The sequence below is a fragment of the Anser brachyrhynchus genome, assembly GCF_964034855.1.
Source record: "Anser brachyrhynchus genome assembly, chromosome: 2".
In the NCBI taxonomy this organism is placed as follows: Eukaryota; Metazoa; Chordata; class Aves; order Anseriformes; family Anatidae; genus Anser; species Anser brachyrhynchus.
In genome coordinates this window covers 161,562,854-161,586,618 of record NC_137695.1, presented here as the reverse complement: position 1 = coordinate 161,586,618, position 23,765 = coordinate 161,562,854, and the positions used below count along the sequence as shown (strand labels likewise).

Sequence of the window (23,765 nt, the reverse complement as noted above, 5' to 3'; positions counted from 1 at the left end):
TCTATTGGGCTGCTTGGCCACTACCTCCTCATTCCCTCAAACACATAAGTCATTTTTAAATAACTACCTCACCAATGTTTATTCAGTCACTTTATAGCTACCTCTAAAAGCTGTTAGATGGGAAGTAGCTTCAAAAAACAAGTAGCTTTAGAAAGCTACTAGTAGCTTTTCTACCAGATTTTAATAGCTGCTTTTCTAGAGGCTTTAGAAAACAAGACATATGAGGAGTGGCTGAGGGAGCTGGTGCTATTTAGTCTTGAGAAAAGGATGCTGAAGGGAGACTTCATTGCTCTATACTACTACTTGAAAGGAAGTTGCAGCGAGGAGGGTGTTGGTTTCTTTTTCTGAGACGACAATTGATACGAAGCGAGGCAATGGCCTCAAGCTGTGCCATGGGAGGTTTAGATTGGATACAGGAAGTATTTCCTCATGGAAAGAGTGGTTGGGCATTGGAACAGGCTGCCCAGGGAGGTGGTGGAGTCCCCATCCCTGAAGGTATTTAAGAGACATGCAGATGTGGTTTCGCAGTGGACTTAGTATTAGGTGGCTCGTTGGACTTGATGATCTTACGGGTCTTTTCCCCATAAATGACTAAATGACTCTATGACTCTATGATTCAAAGCTCTGTAGGATCTCCCGGTACTTCCCAACTCTTATCAATGGATATAAATACCTGATGGGAAGGAGTAAGGAAGGCAGAGTCAAACTCTTCTCAGCGATACCCAGTGAAAGGACAAGACACATTGGACACAAATTGAAATATAGGAAATTCCAGTTACAGATAAGAAAAAACTCTTTCACTGTAAGGGTGATTGAAGACTGCAACAGGTTACCCAGACAGATAGTGGAGCCTCCACCCTTGGAGATACTCAAGGACACATCCTAAGTAACTTTCTCTAATTCACCCTGCTTTGAGCAGAGGAGATGGACTAGATGATCTCCAGAGGACACTTTCCAACCTCAGCTACTATGATTCTGTGAACTCTTATCATGCTTTAGTATGGCCTTCCACACTTTTCCATGAGTCCAGAGAGCAAAGACTCAAAGACTAGCTTTGATGCAGTAAATGGTAGTTTTAGAATCATCTTTCCCCTCTGTCAGGTCCTCGGAGCAAAGTTAAGGAAATTAGCAGTGGATCTGATGCATCCTTTCGCACACATACAACCTTTATCTCTGCTCTAGTTGGACTGTTTCATGTCTCACCTGTTGAGCTGCTCGAATCATTCTGCGAGCCTCCTCCTTAATGCTGGGATTGTCTGGGGGTGGCGGTTGCACAAGGGTCGTCACTTCTGTTCCCCTGAACCCAAAGACCATTGGCCAGCCTAGGTCAAGCTCAGGAACAGCAAGGTCCGAGTTCATAGGCCAGTATGTCCCAGAGGATCCATCCATGTCATTGTCACCTGTGGTGTCTGTGCTACCTTCCTGATTGGCATACTGGGGTTTCTGGAGATTCTGTATGATGTGATCCACCTCTGAGTTGCAAAGAAAATCAGGGGCTGCTTCCTCTGCTAGGAAGCGTTCGTAACTTTCTTTGCCCTCTTCAGTAAGGACATCCAGAGCTAAGCGGTAATACTCCTTGTAATGTGGGGGAAGGTAGTTAGGGTCAAGGGGATTGTCCCCCTGTGAGGAGCTTTGAGATCGACGAGCCATGAGGGGAGGGAGAGCTGTAAGGAAAAAAAGCCAACAATGAGAACAGCAGTCAGGCCAGGAGTTTCAGTCCAGTGACACACCAATCCTCATAAATGGTGAAGGTTGAGGGGTCATGATGACAAAATCAAAAGAGAAGAGAATCAAAGTGCAGAGTAATGTTGGAGATAGTTCATTCATAATCAATGAACACCCTAAATTAGGCAAAGGTGGTAATCAAATAATTACTTTAACATGGTTAAACGTAACATGAGCAAAGTAAGGAACAAATCAATTAGGGCATCACAGCAATGAACAAAGATGATGCATATAACAGAATGCCCAGCTTTCTCTTTCAGGCTGCTGATAGCTAAGCTTAAACGTGTCTTTTATTTTAAACCTACCTTTTTTTTCCTCTGAAGAGCAATGCTGCTGGTTATTATCTGAACTCCACTGAAACTCATTTCCAAATGCTATTAAGATGTTATTGTGTGCAACATGGTAGTAAATGCAAATGCACACGCATGCCTACAAATGCACCCATTGAACCCTTAGAAATTATGTGTTATAATCACCTCAGTATATGAATAGAAGCAAGAGTTTAAGGCGAATGCAGGCAGGTATAAGGATTTCTTACTGTTGTAGCATGGTCAGAAGTCAGACAAGGCCTCAAGATATCCATGAAGAAATGAAAACAAGTGATATGATTGCTTCTTCAATCTCCTGATGGAAAAATCTGGGATTTTGGGAAAATCTGAGCTGAAGGGGCTTATATCCAATATTTGACAAATACTTGCCTGTAGGGAACCCATTACTTGAGACTCAAGACAAACCAGTGATTTTAACCAGTTTTTGGAAGAAAGGCTTGTCATGGCACAAATATAACTCACATAATAACAACCAACTGATCTGCAAAGAGCTCCAAAGCTCTTTGGCTTTTGACCCTCAATTAATGCCAATGCTCAGACACACTTTTTCTGCTCCATCACTAATACACCAACAGAAGCTTCCTCAAAGTCAAAAAAAAAAAAAAAAAAGAAAATGACAGTCCTAGACCTAGACCAAGTTGCTTTAATAGGGACTGTGAGTACAGAGGGTGAAAGTGGCTCCTATTGCCATTACCATTCAACAGAGATGATACTTCCCAAAACAGAAAGGATTGCCATTGATGTGGGAGGAAGGAAAATGACTTCAGGCCCATACTATCACTTTTATTAATCACTTTAAGAGAAAACCTACAATAGTTTTGAGATAAAGCCTGGGAGGACTTTCCCGTCCGAGTCCCTGCAGATCACAGATCAGTGAATATCACAAGTTACTCCTACCTCAGACTGTAATTCTTGGTAGAGCTGCATGGTACAACAGGAAAGAATATGGTCTTACTATAACAGACTGAATCTAGCAAGCACCTGTGTAAACTACTCCAACAGATAATCGTCTTTACAGTCTACACTCTAGCTATTTGTAATCTGAAATACCCAGCTTTATCTTCCCAGTCTAATTCTCATTTCGTCTTTTTTTCTCTTAGAATAAAAAGCAGACTACTATATACCTCCATTTTGGTGTGCTCATGTCAGTTATGTACTAGCTCTTAACTATTATAAAAGTGTCTTTAGCTCTTCATTTTAAGGAAATGTTCCCAGAGTTAAATTAATTCTTGGACTTTCCCTTGTTTAACATTCTTCCTGAAACAGACCACAACATTGAAGCAATGAAATAATTAATATTTCAAATAGCAGCATCCTCATTTTTCTTCTCTTAGCTGACATTATCCACTTTTGTAGTACAAAATTCTTAGTCACAGCATTCCACTGGAATTTAATGCTTAGACTCCATGCCCCATGGAGTTCCACAGCTCCACAGGGGTCCCAAGGGCTATGCTGGAGTCCATGCTGTTCAACATATTCAGAAACAATCCATAAAGGGGATGAATAGGCATGCAGATGACAAACTCCTAATAATGCTAGCTTGCTCAGAACAGTGACAGCCAACTGCAAAAACTAAAAGAAAGACGAAGCAGAAGAACCTCATCGTACTGACTGGACAATAAAAATAGCAAAAGAGAATATAACGCTGATAAATGCAAAGTGACAAAATAACCTTAATTTTATATTTTATTAATATATCAATAATGTTATAAATCGAGATGACAAAGATAAACCTTTAAAGGAAAAGTGTCAGCTAATACTAAGCATTGTTTAATAAAGAATACAGATTCAGAGGAACTTACAACCTAAACCTGTTGCAAATATGAGTCTCATTCCTCCCATCTCAAAAAGGCTATTATAAATGTGAACTATGATTCTTTAGCCTACAGAAGAGGTCTACAAAATATGAGAAGGAACAGCTGTCTATTTCCTCCTCCACTACAAGAACTAAAAGGGCTTCAACTGAAACTAGCAGGGAGTGGGTTCAAATTGAACACCAGGAAAGCTTTTGCTCAATTGTTCTTACTCTGCGGAACTCCTTCCCACAGGATGTTTTAGATATCAAAATTTTGCCAGTGTTCAAAAAACAATTAACATCTCAATGGAAAAGAAGAAAATCCTTTGAAGACCATTAACTATAAAGATACTGCTATGGATCTACTCTGACTGACTACTCTGGAGTATTGCTACTCTTCTCTATGCATCTGTGCTTGCCATGCTTGGCAAGAAAATACTAGATGTACATGTAACAGTGCTTCCCCTCTTATTTTGACTCTTGTTGTTGCCATCATCACTGCACACTAGGATGTAGAATTCTGTTTTCACTTCAACACAGCATCCAGCTGTATTGACATGCACACAGACCATATGAGTCTACTTAAACATGTGATTCATATTCTGTAGCAACAAACATTTCACCATGTTGTTCAGTTTCTGATTGCTGACAAAGACCAAGTATCTCTGAGTCAAGAACTAATCACTGAAAAGCAGTCTTAGAAAGGCCTTTTCCCAACTGCATGAAAAAATACCCACCTAAGACTAAACTGTAGAATAAAAAAAAAGTTGGACCCATCCCCATGCAAATCACGAGCCACTGGTATTATCTCCTCTGTCTCTCATAAACCGTGGGTGTGTAAGTTGTCATTTCCCACCAGCAAAGTAAGCCTCACTGGTGAGGTATGTGTGTACCACGGAGTCTCTGTGTGAAGCTCAAGCGGATAAGTGTTGCTGAACCTGGACTGACTTAATGCAGAGCCTGCCTGGATATGTATGTGCATCATTTCTGGAGCAGGAAGCATAAAGCACATTGTGCAGGGTAACAAATAACCAGGTTGGGATGGACTTATGCAGGTACAGCTGGGCTTGTAAGCATGGCTTCAGCACCACTGCTGCAGTAGGTGAGCTGGTAGTGATGGGGCTGAGGAGATGGTGATGGCAGCAGGAGATGGTGCTGGTGCCTATGGTTAAGGGGAATTCAGCAGAGCAGCTGTGGCTGTGGCCTGGGCAGGAGAGAAAGAGTACAGGAAGTTGGATACAAAAAGATGAGGAAAATTGCCAGTTTTCTTTATGTGGACGTATTGGTTGGCTCCAAGGTTTGCTTGTCCCTTGTACCTCTGACAGTGGGCAACACTAAGTGCCCAAGGAAGCATATATGGGCACGACAGACATATGATACTGTGCCAGAACACTCTTCCACTATCCAACAATTTGTGGCTGGAAAGGTAGGTCAGGAAACAAAGGGAAGGGTAAGTAGGGTCGTTTTTACAATAGGGGAAGTCACGTTCCCTAAGGATTTGTGGTAGTCAAATGTATTCATGAACAAGCAAGAACATATCAGTGAAAAAATACTTTTGATGAAAAAGAAAAACCATCCTCACGCTTTTCTTTAAGCCATTGGCCACAGGGAGAAAACAAACACAGAGCTGGAAGAACTCCTGGTATGACTGAATATAGCGATCACAGGTGAGGTGGGAGAGCCAGTCCCAGGAGGGTCAGTGGTCTGTTAGAGGCATTCAGAAGGGGACTCGAGTTTCTCATGTAACAGGGAAAGACATCTGCACTCGGCTGTGCTGGCACGCTAAAAACAGCCTCTTACGAGGGCGTTGCCTCCGCCCATCCGTGTCGGAGGCTATCATTTCGCTGCGTGTGCATTAAGGAGTGTCGGCCTCGGCTGTGAACGCACAGGGTGTCTGCTAAGCCGGGCTCTGTGCAGGCTGGGCAGAGGGTGTGGTGTGGCCGGAGGGCAGGCAGGGAGCAGGTTTGTCAGCACCCAGCCTCGGACACGTGTTGGGCCATCAGCTTTCCTGCTGCCAGCCCAGACTATCTCCCACCCAGCGCCATGCTGAGGAGACTCCAGCCCCCGGAGGATCGCCACAGAGACCGGCGCTGGCCGCAGCGCGCCGAGGCCGGGCCTGCCAGGCCCCAGCCGAGCACCCGGGGCACAGCTCGGGGAGGCGGAGCCAGGGCGGTTTCCGACGTCACCTTTACCTGAGAAAACAGACCCTGAAGGCCGCAGCAAACACCTGAACTGGATTAGACCAAACACCGGAGCGTGAACAGTCCTGTGGCTGAGTAACAAGGCTGGAAAATCTGCACCGTCACCCTCTTTGGCGAGCAAGGCGAGAACTGAGGGAGATGCTGTGTCTTATTTCAGCCAGCTCCTTCTGCTTAGAAGTTAACGCTGAGAAAGCACCACTAAATTCCACTTGGAGAGAACTTGCAGCCTGCTGAGTGTGCCATTCCTGTGTTTGCCCAGGCAAAGCTCTAATCGTGACCCCTCCTCATTTCCTACAGGTACTTTTAATCTCTTCCCAAATACATGCACAAATCTGAGAACCATGAAATAAAACCCAGAAATTATGTCTGCCACTATAAACATAAGTACCTCTGAGCTGCAAGGACAGAAGAACAAGTCCCTCACAAGTGGGAACAATAAATTTAAGCATAGCTACAGTGTTTGACCATTATGCTGTTCCCAAGGAAAGGCAGAAAAGCTGAAAAGCAGTATCTTTTTCCCCCCAAGGATTCCGTAGATTATGCAGAGCCTGAGTGTGAGGAAATTTCAGATTTGGCTCACTTTTCAAGTATAGCTGCCATGTACTCTGATTTCCCTTCCCTTCCCTTCCCTTCCCTTCCCTTCCCTTCCCTTCCCTTCCCTTCCCTTCCCTTCCCTTCCCTTCCCTTCCCTTCCTTTCCTTATGAAGTTCAGGAAGGTTCTGAACATTTCATATTTCTGTCTGGATTGTCTGACAAGTGGTTTGCAGCAGCAGCTGTAACTGGGCAGCCTGCTATATAGAGGAAGGGTTCATAGATAAAGGCTACATTACTTCACAGAAGCCCAGTGCCCCCAGGTAGTGCCAGACTAATAGCACTAGGGCTGCACAGAAGGTTGTGCACATGCAATGTGGCTGATACACTTGGGACACTTTTACAGCTGCATGGGTAGTACATGTAAGCAGAGCAGCAATTTCAACTACCTGTACGCACTTTGCTTGCTGTGCACGCAATGGAGTATTTCTCTTCACAGAATCGTAGATAGATCTGTTTTGAAACAGCTTAAACAATACCTAAGCAGGAGTTTATTTAAAAAGTCTCTTAAATATTCTGCAACACTTAAAAATAACTTACTGAATGGGATTGTGGAGTGTGAAAGCAGTAGGGCAGTTCCTGGGAAGGCATTCAGAAAGATAGGATTCTGTTGCATGAGTGATGCAATTGCTGGTATATCAGAAGTGGAACAAATCTCTGCACCTAATGTTTGTGCAAGATGGAAAACTGACAGTCTAACGATACAGATTTAGTTCATGGGGAATATATACAGTCTCAAGAGCAACTGGTTGTGTATACGTCTGTAAAGATTACTGCAGCTTTTGGATCCAGCCAAAAATTGAAGAGGTTGAAATTTCTGCACAAAAGGAGAAAAAGCTTCAGCAAATCAAGATCTCTGTATCTGTTGCATCAAAAACATAGGTAGCTGGTTTCCTGGCCCAAAAGGACACTATACAGGCATTTCTATTCATGTGAGAAGAGAGGTGTGTGATAATATACAGTTATATTCTATATGGCATTTTTCCTTAAGGCTGCTAATCTAGAGTGCTTTCTAGTTAGTAGCTGTAAGCGTTTATGTGGCTACAAAAATGTTTAAATGGGTAAGGTGATGTGCTGTGCTTTGTATGTTTTTTGAATGCTGCAGAATTGGCTGTCATTCTTCAATTCCCTGTTCTGTGGCAACAACATAATATGTTGATGAATTCTCAGCTTGCATGAATAATGTTGCTTTTTCTCTACCTGTATCATTGATATGGTGTATTTACACTACACCATTTTTAAGCCCCAAAAAGTATGGGTAGTTTCTGTGAAGAAATCTCCCAGGAACACTCAGCAATGGCATCATCCCAATAACCTCCCTTTGGCTTCTCACATGATGCTATCTACAATGAACATATCCCATGCTGTATATGGCAAAAGATGCACAAAATGACTGTTACTCTTTCAGTAGTCTTTAAAACTACTTTCCTGTCAGGGTAAGCAGGAGGAAAGAAGTTAGCTGCAACTTCAAATGTCATTATCTTTTGTCATATGGTAAACATGAGCTGATCTCAAATCAGTGAATAAGTAAAAGTTTACAAAAGTCATTTAGGTAGCTCCTGGGCAGAAACACTGCTAGGAATGGTAATTCACTATGGTACAGCACAGTCACCAGAGCTTTTGGATTCCATGCAATTGCAATCTTAGCAAGCATACTCCTGTTACAGTCCATCTTGCAGAATTTCTCCAGGCCCTTATAAAATTTTAGTTAATGTATTAGTGTTTTTTTTTCTTAAAGTTACAACTCCTGGGAATAGCTATAGGAAACTTGCAGAACTCTGAGATACTGTTTCAAATTTGGTGTGGTTAAGCTGCCATCTCCAAAACTGTCTCTAGTTTTAGGTCAAATAAGCCAGCATTTGATGAGCAATTCCCCTGCAAAGTAGCAGACATTATTACATACCATTTATGGCTAATGCTGGTTTCCCACAGTACAGTTTCATATATATATATATATATATGTATATATATATATATATATATATACACTACCTCTTTACAAAATAAAAGGATACTAAGATATTTCAAAGCATCCAGAGGAAGGCAACAAAGCTGGTAAAAGGGCTGGAATGCATGTCCTTTGAGGACACTTGGGTTGTCTAGTCTGGAGAAAAGAATGCTAAGGGGCGACCTCATTGCTCTCTGCAGCTTCCTGAGGAGCTGAAATGGAGAGGGAGGTGTTGGTTCTTCTCCCTGGTAACCAATGATAAAATGTGAGGGAATGGCACAAAGCTGTGTCAAGGGAGGTTCAGACTGGACATTAGGAAAAATTTCTTTACTGTGAGGGATGTAGAACACTGGAACAGGCTTTCACGCAAAGTGGATGATGCCCCATGCCTGTCTGTATTCAGGAGGCATTTAGACGATGCCCTTAGAAATACGCTCTAACTTTGGTTAGCCCTGAAGTGGTCAGGCAGTTGGACTAGATGATCTCTGTAGGTCCCTTGCAATTGTTCCTAATGATATGTTTTAACTTTGGATTGGCCTTGAAGTAGTCTGAAATGGACTTGATCTTTGCAGGTCCCTTGCAACTATTCTGTTCTGTTCTGTTCTGTTCTGTTCTATTCTACTCTACTCTACTCTACTCTAAATTATCCTATCCTATCCTATCCTATCCTATCCTATCCTATCCTTTCCTATCCTATCCTATCCTCATTTCATTCCATTCCATTCCAATCCTGTTCTTCTGTTAACTAGTTTTGATCCATTCAAACTGTTAGTTATCACAGTGTAATGCTGCACAGAAATGTTGTTCAGTATCAATTCACATGCCACAGAGACAATTAGAGATATTACTAAATATGCAGTATTACCTCGTTATTGTTTGACTCCAGAACTGGGTATTTCGTTATTTATTTTGTAGGGCATTCAGGACCTAGAATGCCAGGAGGGGCAGCTAAGAACAAGCAGTTCCTCATTCTATCTTAAATCTGTGGCAGTTATCATGTAGGAGTTCTGGAAAGAAAAAAATAAAGGAAGTATTTAGCAGAAGAAGCAAAATCAGGGACAGAGCTCTGTGAAATGGACAGCCCATCTGGGCCCTTACTTCCTTAGAACTCATTGTCAAAGGCTCTCATTAAAGTCAGATGGCTACTCTTTGCTTTTATGCCTTTGTTCCTTTAATGGGAATTCACTGGATACCTTGTCAAATTTCCTGAATCCATAGTAATGGAAGATTAGGGCACACATTATTTATTAGTATTCTTGCATGATGGCTGGATTTTCCCAGAAGATTATGGTAACATCTAAAACAAAAGAGGAACACCAAGAAGTGGATTGTCCTGTTGCTTGATCTTCAGCTGCAAATCTCTTTATAGCAGCTTCTTGTACCCCAGAAAAAAAAAAAAAAAAGACACCATATATTTGGAAATCTGAACTACTGTAACTGCCGAAGAAACTGAGTCACAAACTGAAAATATACCAAATGTATATGGAAACCTGTAACTACTGTTATTAGAGAACTTTACTTATTTATGTGTTTGTTTATTCAATTACATTAGGAATTTCACTTTATTCAATTTGCTAGCCACTGTTTAAAAAATTTAATGACACAAGCTGTGGGGAATCTAGTGAAAAATTAAGATGCTAAAAAAAATAATTATGTGGTACCACCATGATGTTCTTGAGAGTATTTATAGAGGGTAATGTGATGTTCTGTATTGGAGTTATAGTTCAGGAACTGAATTGTGTATGTTTACAGGAGAAGAGCTCATATAAATCAATTACTCCAGCTTCCAGAGTTGTGAGCAGCCATGTGACAAACAATCAGTTCAAGAAGAGCCACTGACCATCCTTTCTTTGATTCATATGACAAGTACTGAAAAAAGTTAAGATCCTTAGTACCGAAGCCACAAAGCCATAAAATCTGCAATGTACTATCAGAAGGGAACTGGAAAGATCAAGCACACCACCAAAGTCCTTCACACCTTCAGCAGCTGCAACTTTATCTGGAAAAATATCTCAGGAAGCATACTGCCCCTACATTGTACAAGAAAGCAAAGGGCCCCTCTTATGGGGGGCCCCTCAGTATGACCTGGGAGAAAATTTCAGCAAAAATTTCAGCAAATATTTTAAACTTGATTTTATGAGCAGAACACACCAGTATGGGGCGTGAGAAGTTATTTCAAGCCATTAAACATGCTGGCATATGCCACCAATTAATTTCCTGTGTAATCCCTGTTGTCTTAGAAAAACCCAAGCCATATTAGGTAGCAAGGGGAAAAGTTCAAACTTCTTCCCGGTATGCAGTCCTTAAGCATTGGGTAAACTGAATATAAATAAAGTACAAACTATAACCAGGGGAGCAATTCAGGGGTCTACATACAGCTGTTTAATGTCACTCTGGATGCCCTAAGGTACCTTGCCCGGCTTCCATCTGCTGGTCAAGAAGGGTGCGAGTCTCTCACAGGGCTTGTGCCACATCTGCCATGTTTCAGATACCTTAAAGCACCTAAAAGACACTAAACATCTAAGTTTAGGAAAAAGGATTGCTCCCCAACAGTCAGATTTGTTAACTAAATGCCAGTGTATAAAATGTCCACATGCAAAAGAATTGCTTTGTAATCCCCTCAATAAAATGGAATAAAATGGAATGAGTATGGGATGAGATTCATCTCTTAATACAAACACATTTGGTCAAGTCTTCTCTTAATCTTTCTCCTAGACACATGTCCTGGTTTCAGTTAGGACAGATTAACTGTATCCTAACTGAAACCAGGACAACACATTAAAAATCAGTCTTCCAAAATTTCACTCCTCAGTCTTCAGTTTTTAACTCCAAGATTACCTTTATCCTATCATATATGAAGGGTTGTTGTGAATGGAGTTAAATACAGTTCATGGCCAGTCACAAGTGGCATTCCCCGGGGCTCAGTACTTGGTTTTGTTTAATATTTTTATCCGTGATATTGATGAGAGGATTGAGTGCACCCTCAGTAAGTTGGCAGATGACACCAAGTTGAGTGGGATTGTTGATTTGCTTGAGAATAAGAAGGCTCCGAAGAGGGATCTGGACAAGCTAGACTGATGGGCCGCATCTGCGTGTATGGCATTCAACAAGGCTAATGCCGTGAGTTGCGCTTGGGTCAGAACAACCCCATGCAGCGGTACAGGCCTGGGGAAAACTGTCTGGAAAAGGCCCTGGGGGCCTGTTCGACAGGCGGCTGAATGGGAGCTGGCAGTGTGCGCAGGTGGCCAAGAAGGCCAATGCCATCCTGGCCTGCATCACAACTAGTATGGCCAGCAGGACGAGAGAAGTGACGGCCCTCTGTACTCAGCTCTGGTGAGACAGCACCTCGAGTACTGTGTTTGGCTTTGGGCCCCCTCAGTACTTTAAGGACACTGAGTTGCTCAAGGGTGTGCAGAAAAGGGCAAAGAAGCTGGTGAGGGGACTGGAAAACAAGAGGTGAGGAGCGGCTGAGGGGCCTGGGGCTGTTTGGTCTGGAGGAGGCTGAGGGGAGACCTCATCGCTCTCCACAATTGCCTAAAAGGAGGCTGCAGCGAGGAGGTGCCGGTCTGTTTTCTCAGGTGGCAAGTGAAAGCATATGAGGGTAGGTTTAAATTAGTTTTCAGGAAGAATTTCTTCATGGAAGGGGTGGTTAGGCTTTGGAACAAACTGCCCAGGGAGGTGGTAGAGTCCCCATTCCTGGAGGTACTTAAGAGACATGTGGATATGACATTAGGGGTATGGTTTAGCAGTGACTTGTAGTTTTAGGTGGATGGTTGGACTTGATAATCTTAAAGGTCTTTTCCAACCTGCTTCTGTGATTCTATACAATCCACTGTCAAGATTCAGCTTGAACCTTTCAATACATTATACCAGAACCTGCTGAGCAGGTAGTTTCAGCATTTTCAGTCTTTAAACAGCTGATAAAGAAATTAGAGCAGGTTTTTCACTTTTTCAGTTATATTTTCACACATCTACAGTAGGGCAGACTGCTCTCACCTAACTTCAGGCCTCTCTACTGTAGGCATCTCCGTAAATGACTGGTGTCCATACTCCTATTACCAACCACCAAAATTTGTCAATACAGTGAAGTGAGGAATTGTCTCACACTAAAGTAGACTACTACATCAAAGCTGATGAATCCTACAATCACTGTACGACATTTTGCGAGCCCCCAAACTGTACTAATAGCTCTTCTGTACTTTGTTCATGGTCCATTATAAAATGCATCCAGGACAGCTGAACACAGTATTTTGATTGTTCTCTTACCAATGCTGTATTTAAGATAAAACTGCCTCCCTACTCCTGTTTGTACATCTGTGGATATTGCCATGGAATTACACTTGACCTCATTGGTTATTCTGGTACTCATTAGGTTTTGAAATGGTTGTTGGGATACAATCTCCTTTTTCTAAGTACTAAATGGATTCTTAGTATGTGTAAAAACTAACTGTGATGCATCTGTTTATCAAGTGACCCAAGATGTTCTGTATACGTGCCCTATTATTTTTATTGACCTCCCCAATAATCAAGTATCTAAAGGCTTTATCACAAGTGCTTTTATTTTATTGATCAAAATATTAAATAGAGATAAACCCTAACACTGAAATTTTTGAAAATCTGCTAAAAGCAAACCTATCCAATGATGACTATTTTTTGAAACAAAGCAATATTTTAAAGTGTGCATTTTAATTTTAAAATATCTATTGTCTAGTCGATATCATAACTGTTTTTTAATAAATTAAGAGTACATGAAGGGGGTTAGCTTAGCACTGAATATTGCCAGCCATTGAAAATCTGCCTTGAATTTTGCAACTCATCATTCCACCGTCTCATTCTACCTGTAGCTGTGGTCAGCTGTATCAAAGGAACATGAAAAGCTCTAAATACATTTACCTAGTTGCACCATGAGGAAAACTACTTGCTGATTCCTTCAGACAAGTCCTGCAATATCAGAAGTGATTATCAATTTTATTTTAATATATGCATGGAAGAGCAGTAACCATGCAGCACACAATACTATACAGAAATTCTGACTGGTAGAATCCAGCAGAGCAGAGTGTGTAGAGTAGAGAAGTACAAACACAAAGAGCAGAAAAAGAGCAAAACAATCTATCAGCTTGCACACTGTAGGCTTTTTCACACTGGTGAATACATTCCTCCCAGTAACTGTAGTTAAATATATATATTAGATAGATTTTATTTTTAAAATACCAGATATCTGTGAGTCAACCATTTTCTTAGCAAGCTAATTCAGTGATCATTTACTTTTCCTTCTGTGACAATGCATCTCTTTTCAAAGTCAAATTAATCTTTATCTTCAGATTTTAACTGTTATAATGCCTCCATGAGCAAAACTGAAAAATTACCTATTACCACATCTTCTGTGTCTTCAAGTAAATCACTTCTCAGCTTTCTCCATGATAAGTTGAACTTTCTGTCTTGGTAGGGCCTGTTTACTGACCCTGAAAAATGTCTGGGGCTTTTCCTTATGAATTCTCCGAACTTTGGAAATGTAATCCATCTTTGTATCACAATACCAAAACAAGGAACAGTGTACTTCTAGTGACTTTCATCTTACACTACATTTCATGGTAAAATGACTAAATCTTCAATTCTAACCTTTATTCTGGATTTATGTGTATTGTTTTACATCTTACTACTAAAAATACATTTAACAGAATCACAGAATGGTGAGGTTGGAAAGGACCTCTGGAGATCATCTAGTCCAACCTCCCTGCTCAAGCAGGGTCACCTAGAGCACATTGCACAGGACCATGACAAAGCAGGTTTTGAATACCTCCAGGGAAGGAGACTCTACAACCTCTCTGGGTAACCTGTTCCAGCGCTGTGTCGCCCTCACAGTAAAGAATTTTTTCCTCATATTCAGATGGAACTTCCTGTGTTTCAGTTTGTGCCCATTTTTTCCTGTCCTATTGCTGGGCACCACTGAAAAGAGTCTGGCCCCAACATCTTGTCACCCTCCCTTAAGATATTGAAATACATTGATAAGATCCCCTTTCAGCTTTCTCTTCTCCAGGCTAAACAGGCCCAGCTCCCTCAGCCTTTCCTCCTAAGAGATGCTCCAGCCCCCTACGCATCTTCATAGCCCTTCACTGGACTCCCTTCAGGAACTCCAGTAATCAGATTGTGATGTTGCACTTAATATATATATGATATTTACTGTTTCAACTTAATATATAACGATATCTACTGTTTCGACAAATTTTACATTATCCTTGAATGTTATCAGATTATTTACTGATTACCTAAACTCCTTATCAAACTCCTGAGCAGCACTGGACAAAGACTCAATTGCTGGGAAGTCTGATAGCAATGAACATTGTTAATACCTTCTCTTTAATGATCAATAGTAATAAATTACTATTTCATTATCTACCTAACACACAAAATCTGTTAACATAATGTAGGATTTTTAATCATATTTCAGAAAGTAGTTATTTAGATTATTTGAAGAAATTTGGGCTCATTATAATAAACATACACCATCACCAACCCAAACTGCATATTCACTTGAATGCCAGAGGGCATATAATTATATCATTTTTTCCCTTTGTATAAATTACCTTGCACCAGCAACACGTGGTTTCATTTGCATTATGCTGGTTAATATGCATTATGCTGGTGCTCTTTCACCTAGGTTTGTTATTTTTTTTTCCAAAGTTACCTGCATTTCTCTCTAGATTTAATAATTTCAGTGTTTATTTATTTTCAGTAAATTTTATGAGAGATCTTATCAATGGCCTTTTGAAAGTAATGTACTTTTATCCACTGAATGATTTTAGCATATTCATCCAACTAACAACTGGCCATTAGGGTACAGACTCAATATACAATTACTGTGAAGTAAGCTGTTTTTGTGGAAACCTAATGATCCACTGTATCTACCATGCACTTTTCTTGTCATGAGTGAAAGGCAATTACTTCTTCAACATAAGTGAACTGTAATACCTTGCATTTACGACAGAGAACGTTACAGTAAGGGTACATGCATATAGGTAGTTGCTATGAAATAGTTACTCTGTGATGACGTGTTATAGTACAAAGCATTTTTGTGTGCAGCCATGTCCTTAATCTGAAACTATATTCAAAACAACATATTTCAAGCAATTTTCTCTCTGTAAATTACTGAGATGACTTTTCCTCATCTAAATGATGCTGATTTAGATCATAATCCTCCAGAAAGGTTATAGTTTTTCCCAATCCCATTCCATACAGTGTACTATACTATAATCCTACGTACTGAGTTCTTTAGCACTAAATATCTCTACTATAAAAGCCCCTCTGCACATCTCTGCACTTCACCTGCCCTTTCCTCATCTCTATTTATTTATTTACTTTCTGGCTTCTCTAGATAAAGAATCCCAAAATTCTCAGTCTCTCCAGAATTCATTCTATGTCTGAACCCTCTCTTTAATATATATTCCTGAAATTGAATGACCAAGGGAGAATAGAGCATAAAAACAGCTGTACAGGTTCAGATCAGATGTCTTGGTAGCCTAGAATCTAATCTCCAATGGGGTCTGAGAGCAGATGATGTGAAAAATATATAGGGACAGGCCAAGCATTTATAATGCTTCACCAGCTTCTCTAATTCAATGTTAGCTTCTTGAGGTTCAAGAACTTCCTGAGCCAGATATGCTTTAATGACTGTAGACAGCTTCAAAGGATTTTACTATCATAAACTCACATAGAGTTTTCCCAAACCCATATACAATTTCAGCATCTACAACAGCCAGAGGCAAGGAGTTCTACAGCTCAGCTATAAAGAACAGTCTCCTTTGTTTTAGAATCTGCTTCTTGCTCTTTGTCTTTTGCTTTTGATAAAAAAACAGTATCTACTGAACTTCATCGTGCCCCTCTGATTTTATATGTCAACTCCCTCCTCAATCATCACTTTTCTAAATGGAGAACTCTAACTTATTAAACTGTTTATTACATGTTTGCAGCTTTACGTCTCTAGTCTAGTCTCTTCTCTGAATTTTTCACTTCTACTGTGTAATTTTTTGAGATGATGGGAATGGAGCTGCACGATGAAAGTGAAATATGGCTTTATATACAGTGGTATAATCATAGAATATCCCAAGTTGGAAGGGACCCACGAGGATCATCAAGTCCAACTCCTGGTTCCACACAGAACCATCCAAAAATCAAACCACCTGTCTCAGAGCATTGTCCAAATGCTTCTTGAACTCCAGCAGGCTTGGGGGCCATGATGACTTCCCTGGGAAGCCTGTTCCACTGCCCAAAAACCCTCTCAGTGAAGAACCATTTCCTAATATCCAGCCTGACCCTCCCCTGTCACAGCTCCATGCTGTTCCCTTGGCTCCTGTTGCTGTTACCAGAAAGAAGAGATCAGTGCCTGCCCCTCTGCTCTGCTAGTGAGGAAACTGTAGCAATGAGGTTGTCCCTGAGTTTCCTCTTCTCTAGGGTGAACAAACCAAGTGAACAAACCTCAGCTAATTCTCATATGTCTTCCCTTCTAGACCCTTCACCATCTTTGTTGTCCTCCTTTGGACACTCTCCAATTGTTTTGTAACCGTCTTATATTGTGGCACCCAAAACCATACACAGTACTCAAGGTAAGGCTGCACCAGCACAGAGTAATGTTTTATGTTGTGTTCCTTTCATAATATTCTATTTTATTATGGACCACTAAGAAGCAATGATTATCCTGCTGATTTATAGGACAGGATTACTATGGTTTGTTTCTTTCTTTCAGTCCTGCTGTTGCTGAATGGTTCTAGTGGCAAGAAACTAATTTTCCTGAATCCCAAGTGGATACAGGCAAGTATACTTGCTGGTTTCAATCATTTTTCAGTTATAATAAAAGATTCTGATCGGGAGTCAGAATCCCATTGTTGCTAGATGCAATTATTAAATTGGTGCTTGCTTAAGAAGATTTTGTAATCTAGACCCCATTAGACATGATATACAGATGGAAAACAAGCAAAGGGTGCAAAGGAACAACAGGGAGATGTGCAAATTTAGCATTTTACATATCAGTAGTTTTGGAATTATGTGGTTTATAGGCACTGTACTACAGCTAGCTTCTACAGGGAGACAGGAAAAACAATTTTTGATGGAGTTTTTTAACATAAGGAGAACCATCACAATGCCTAAAGAAAAGGCAAAGTAATACCTTTGCATGCATGAGACAGATAAAGTCTTATAGAGAACATCATGCTCCACGATAAAGAGTAAATGAATAAAGAGAAAGAAAGTTGTGAATTTACTTTTACAGAGATTCCAGACTAGCTTTCATTTATCATTTGACAAGTCACCACACTGGATCCCATTTTCCCCATACAAAGCTGCAGTGTCACACAAAATTGGCATTTCATGAAGTCTGGAAGAAAATAGTGTTGATTCACAGTGTCCTCTATTTTTTTGTTCTAGAAGGCAGTTGTTATTACTTGGAATTTCATGCAGTAGTCTGCTTTCCTAAATTGTTTATTATTTATCCAGCCCGAGGAAATGGCTTGAAGCTACAACAGGTGAGGTTCAGGTTGGGTATCAGGAAAAGGTTCTTCACTGAGAGGGTGGTTGGGCATTGTAACTGGCTCCCCAGGGAAGTGGTCACAGTACTGAGCCTGCCGGAGTTCAAGAAGTGTTTGGACAACGCTCCCTGACACATAGTCTGATTTTTTGGGTGGTCCTTTGGAGACCCAGGAGTTGGATTCGACGATCCTTGTGGGTCCCTTCCAACTCAGGATATTCTATGATTTCATAAAATCATGCTCACAAATTTGTAAGTATCAAAAGCACCAGTCATGAATGAGAACTTTACTATATTAGGTACAGAATGAACCCAGACTACAGAAGTCCCTTCCCAAGAAATTCTTCCTCTAAGTATAGTAGAATACAGACAGGTACAGAGAAGCAGTATAAAGAAACAAGTATTCAGTACACTGGCTCCTCAGAAGTTACTTTTTAGCATGCTAATATGGGACTCCTGTTTTTCTTCAGGAGGAAGCTGAAGGAGAAAAGGAAGGCAGACTTTGTAGCTGTTTATGAGTAACTCCTCCCATGCTTAGGGGCAGTGGATAAAGGAAAGCACGAAGGAGCTTTTTGAAAACTTAACAAGTAGGAGATGAAGGCAGATAAAATGGACTGATGAGAGACGGGATTCAATCTCTCAACAGCAAAGATTTCCCCCACCCATCTGCTTAGGCTTTCCCAAAGACACTGCATTGGTTGCTCCTGTGCCAGTGCACCTCTGTACGTGTAGTTACTAATGTAATTGCTCCCCTCCCCAGCCAAAACACACTGGCAAGGGAGAAACAGGAGGACAGAAAGGAGCATGCAGCTATACCTTTGCAGTTATCAGGACCTGCTGATTTGAGGAGAGAGTCTTCTTGGGAAATTTCCTTCTGGCTTGGCCTGAGGTCTGGTTCTGTTCACACTGGTGTAATTGGGAGTGACTTTGTTTGATACTTACCACTAGCATTCAGTTTTGTGATCCAGTAAAGCTATCAGATCAGAGAATGTCACCCACTTAATACTGAAAACAGTATGAGATGATGTGATCACAGTCTACAAGTATCTCTGCACAGAAAAAGGTTGTCATAAGGAAATCTTTAATCTAGGCAGAGGAAGGAAAAGTGACAGATAAAGCTAGCTACGTAAAAATCCTCCCTTCAGACTAAAACTAAGATCAGAAAATGGAAAAATATAGACCTTGTTGGCTTGTGCATCATTCAATGCCTTTTGACATTGTTCCATTTCAGTGGACTTTAATTTTTTTTTCTAGAAGAGTACCATGAAATTCTAGTCTCGACAATGCTGTCTGAATGATCACTGTAAGATCACAAAGCCCTACATTAAAAAAAAAAAAAAGGCCTGCATTTTTCTTCATTCTCCTCTGTGCCAGGTGTGAATCAAAAGTGATGGATTGTATTTCTCCAGTCTAAGCAAAAGTAAACTGGCTCAGTGTTTCCTTTCCCTCTCATCTGCTGCTGCCTGATGTCAGCCCCCAGTGATGCCTCAGCACCTCAGGCTGGCTCTATCTTCCTTTCCAATGCTGACTCCAGTGCTTGTTGTTACGTGTTTTGCCTGCATGGCGAGTTCCTAGTCTGCCTCTCTCAGATGATGACTTCCCTGGCTGGACCTGCTTCTCTGCTTTAAGACACTCCCAAAAGCTGAGGTCTTTACAGTGTTCTATACACCAGCAGAGGAAACTGCCTGAGAGGAAGCAAAGGCTGTCTCATACATGTTGGAAAGGGGTAGTAAGATACGATCTCTGCCCAAGACCCCATATTTATATGCAAGTATATACACAATTTGCTGAGCTTAAACACCTTGTCTTTTCATTGCCCTGGATAACAGCAAGAAAAGAAGGGCAACTTAAAAGTATTTAGTTTAGCCTGGTAGTTTCCAAACACAGCCACAAAACCTCTCTCAACTAGCAGCATTTGCCAAACTCAGGTGAAGAAATGAATCAGTGATTTTGAGCGTCATCAAAGTTACATCCTGTAGAAAAATGTGAAGCAGTGATTTTCAAACTGTGATCCAGAAGGCAAGAATGAGCAGGCCACAGCTGGCCCATACAGTCATGTTAAATGACATCACGTATTTCCTTATGATGGGCTGTGAAAAATTTTCAGAATTCCAAAATATTCTGAACCCCCAAAGTCTAGAAACAAACTATTTAAAAATTATATTTGGCTTGATAAAATAGAAGATAGGAAAATAGGTTGCTAATATTCTGGGAGGGTCAGCTTTAGGAGAGAACAGTATTGCCTATGGTAAAACTACTTGGGCTGGCATTGTGGTAACAAGACATGGAAAATGTTGGTTTGCTCTCAAGAAAATGCTGTAGTAGGTAAACGACTGGGGGGTGGACCTGTCTCCTGGAATACTGTTTGAGGTGTTTGGGGTTTTTTTTTGTTTGTTTGTTTTTAATTCTGCATTGTGTAATGGAGGGATGGCTAGTGCTTTGTAATCCTGCTGCAGCAGTCAATTAATAGTGACAGCTATGCTCATCCTTTCTAAGAGCTACTCCTATGGGTGCTAGCTTTCTGTACTAAGTATTAAACTTCTTCTGAGAAAGGGTTTCTCAATTTAAGGCCTCTTACTTGCCAATCTCATAGTGACGTTCTTGTAGATTAGAAACTTGATATAGTGTAGAGAACTTTCAGTTTTCAAGGGTACTCCAGAATTTCCTGGTTTAGAAATAATGTATTACCATGGAAATTTTACAAGAGCTGTGGCTGGAAAAACACTGGGTGCTGGACCACACTGGAGACTTAATTACCTTCCTATTAACTGCTCTTCTCACCAAGTAAGGCTTAGATATGTTCTGCAGAGCAGTCTGGTGAAATGCGGGCAGTACTCTGAATTAGACACTTTCTCAGCCACAGCTGCATCTGCTAAATCCTCACAGCAATTATCCTTCCTCTTTCGATCTTCCTTTCTGTATTTTCTGCTGAAGTCTCTGTGTTCACATTCTAAAGCTCTCTTGGTTGTAGGCTGTAGGCTCAAAGCCTGGGTTACTGTTAAAATTTCTGTTTAGAAGATAAAAATATGAAATTTATTATTCCTATTACAATGTCATATATATAACTATAGGCTTTTTCTTCTGGTTATCTGGGCAGCCTCTACTATCACCCTATGTCAAAGCATCTGAGTGAATGTGATCCCATTCTTTACTCTAGATGGTTTTATATGCATCACAGTCCTCATTTTAAAAAACACTATATTAGCCCGCTGTGGTCTAGGAGTTTAATTTTGTCTGAAGTCACAGTCACCAGATAAAAAATTGCTTCAACTCATTTAATCAGTTTGTTTACTGAGCTTCCAGAGATTACAGCTTTACCTTCCATATTACATACATTTGCTAGCTCACCCTATGAACTGATATAATAAACTCAATGACCAAGGTGAGTAGTAAACATACTGTGTGCTACCGGCATGTGACAGAGCAGAACTGGGAATCTGGTCAGCACTTCAGACCACCTGCTGGACTCCCATTCACCTCTGCTTGCTACTCTGTGCAAGGGATCCCACAAAATATTCTTTGCTGTAGCCATACATTCGGAATGTCCATGGGATCTTCCTACAGCACAGTGGAAAGGAAAAGTAAAACAAAAATTACATGTCATAATTTTCCTTGTGAAGTGGTTATTGAGACAGTGTGTCAGGATGTCAATCTTAACTGTCTTATGCAATAAAGAGCATGAAGTGGTATGTGTAAATCCAGCCTGCAGAAAGTTACTAGGCCAAAATTTGATGTTTACAGCTACTTATGTATGCTAAGACAAACTGAAAACTGAAGTGTGATTCTGCATGCAAAAGGGGCCTCTACAGAGATTACCTGAAGTGCTGGCAACACTTATGCCAAACTTACTCTTTTTCAGTCAAGCCTTTTGCTTGTTCCTTCATGCACTAGAGAACATGTATAACCTCAAGAAAAAGGCCAAATAATGTAACATATAATTTGGAGGACAACTGCATGCAACCCTTGGCCTTTACTCTACCCCGCACTGTGGCTTAGATTTTAGAAATCCATTCACAAAACTGTTCTTCCTCATTAAGGCCTGCCAAATGGGGCATGATAAGCAGTCCAAAAGTTTTCCACTTATAAAATAGAAATAAGTCCAATACTACAAGGTTTGGGGCTAAATTTTTGTTGCTCAGAAAATTAAGATTGTCTGAACAATAAGATAGAAAATGCAGGTATCTGCTTCCTGTTCTATGATCCTACTCTGTCACAATCAAACCAGACTCTGGTATGACATTTTTGTTTTTTCTTTCGGCATGCAATTTTCCCTGCAGCCACACCATAAGCAAAACTTTTTTCTTCCTCAGTATACTCCTGTTTGCACTGCCAGGTGACAAGCAAATACAGCTCTCAGAAATTCATATACATCTCTGAAGCCCCTCAAACCAATGGGAGTTAGGCCAAAATTAATATAACTTTGCCTCACCAAACTGCAACCCTCCTGTGCCCCTGCAAAGGGGTGAAGAGGTGCTATATTTTTTCTGTCTGCTTGTCTCTTTCTTTACTGGTTGTTCAATGAAAACACATGCTATTGTAAGCTGTGCAAAGGGATACCGACCACCAGTGTTCTGCAGTGTTTGTCACTGCTCTGCTTGGGGGCTGGTTTGTTGCCTAGAGTTGTTACTCCTGTATTTACAGCTGAGCTTATTGTAACTTTCATGAATTAATTTCTTTCAGCAAAATAAGGTTTTTAAAAGCTTCTGTCCCTCTCCAAGTGCCTCCTTCCCCTCTAACTGTTTTAGAAGATAGAGAACGTTGGTCCTCGGGCCAGACAAAAGCCATAATTGAATTCTATTGACCTCAGTCATTTTAGTGTCACGAATACAAGACCTTCCCCTTCCTCTCTGCGTACACACAAAACCAGAAGGCTCACATCTGTGGAAAAAATGAGCTATATGCGTGTGTGCCTGTGCATGCATGTGTCCACACGCATCTGTCTGTGCTTTTGCATGTACGTGCATGAATGTCTGTGTCGCTGCTTGCAGGCCATGTCAGCAGACAGCTACACACCCATGCATGCGGAGTGAGGTCAAAGCAAGTATGGGTGCAGTGGGCCTCAACAGATGTCTCACGGCTCTTTGCCTACTGCAGACCTTGGCCCTTCCAGCCCTACAACCAGCGAAGTCCTCATCCCAGTCATCTGAGCACACATGCCTACAGGGTTTTCTGTCCAAGGAGATGGCCAGCTCAGACTCTGCCGTGGGAAGCTGAGTCAAGCTGTGAGATCTCTTCATGAAGACAGGGCTAAGTCTGGAAATGTACCCTCCCTGGGGCTTTCTCAAAGGAGATGGGCCACAGGCTCAGCGAAGCATTCACTGAGAAGTTTTGATCAGGCTACCTAAGGAACGAGAGGTCTCTTCCCTCACTAGCCACAATGCCTTCCGACTGTGCTGGAGCATTCTCCCTCCCCACTCACCTCTTCTGTCTCCTACTGGGTTTCTCCTCCTACTGCAGCAGTCATGACACAGATGGGAGCTCCTGCTACTGGAACCTTTCGGCCCCACAAAGCAGCCATCTTCTGCCCACAAACTACCTGCAGAAAGTCCCTGCCCCAAATCCTAAGCACTGAGTCCTGCACAGAGGAGCAGGAGAGGACCTCCCCAGCCCCTGCCCACCACTTCACGAAGCCATTCAGGTACCCCACGAGGTGCCTGAA

General features: G+C 41.3%; 1 protein-coding gene across 4 annotated transcripts in view; it reads right to left on the bottom strand.

Moving 5' to 3' along the window:
• The window catches only part of FAM83H (family with sequence similarity 83 member H), a 29,666-nt gene that overhangs the window by 5,758 nt on the left and 143 nt on the right, over positions 1-23,765 (bottom strand). The window contains exons 1-3 of one of the 4 annotated variants that reach the window (XM_080582907.1): positions 11,001-11,427; positions 9,455-9,596; positions 1,204-1,664 (exon numbers count right to left, since the gene is read on the bottom strand). In XM_080582907.1, coding sequence (XP_080439033.1) covers positions 1,204-1,650 — 447 coding nt within the window. In that variant the 5' untranslated portion in view covers positions 1,651-1,664; positions 9,455-9,596; positions 11,001-11,427. Of the gene's footprint in view, positions 1-1,203; positions 1,665-9,454; positions 9,597-11,000; positions 11,428-23,525; positions 23,747-23,765 lie in introns of those variants that run through there. The other 3 variants (XM_080582906.1, XM_080582908.1, XM_080582905.1) reach the window with 3 other exon arrangements.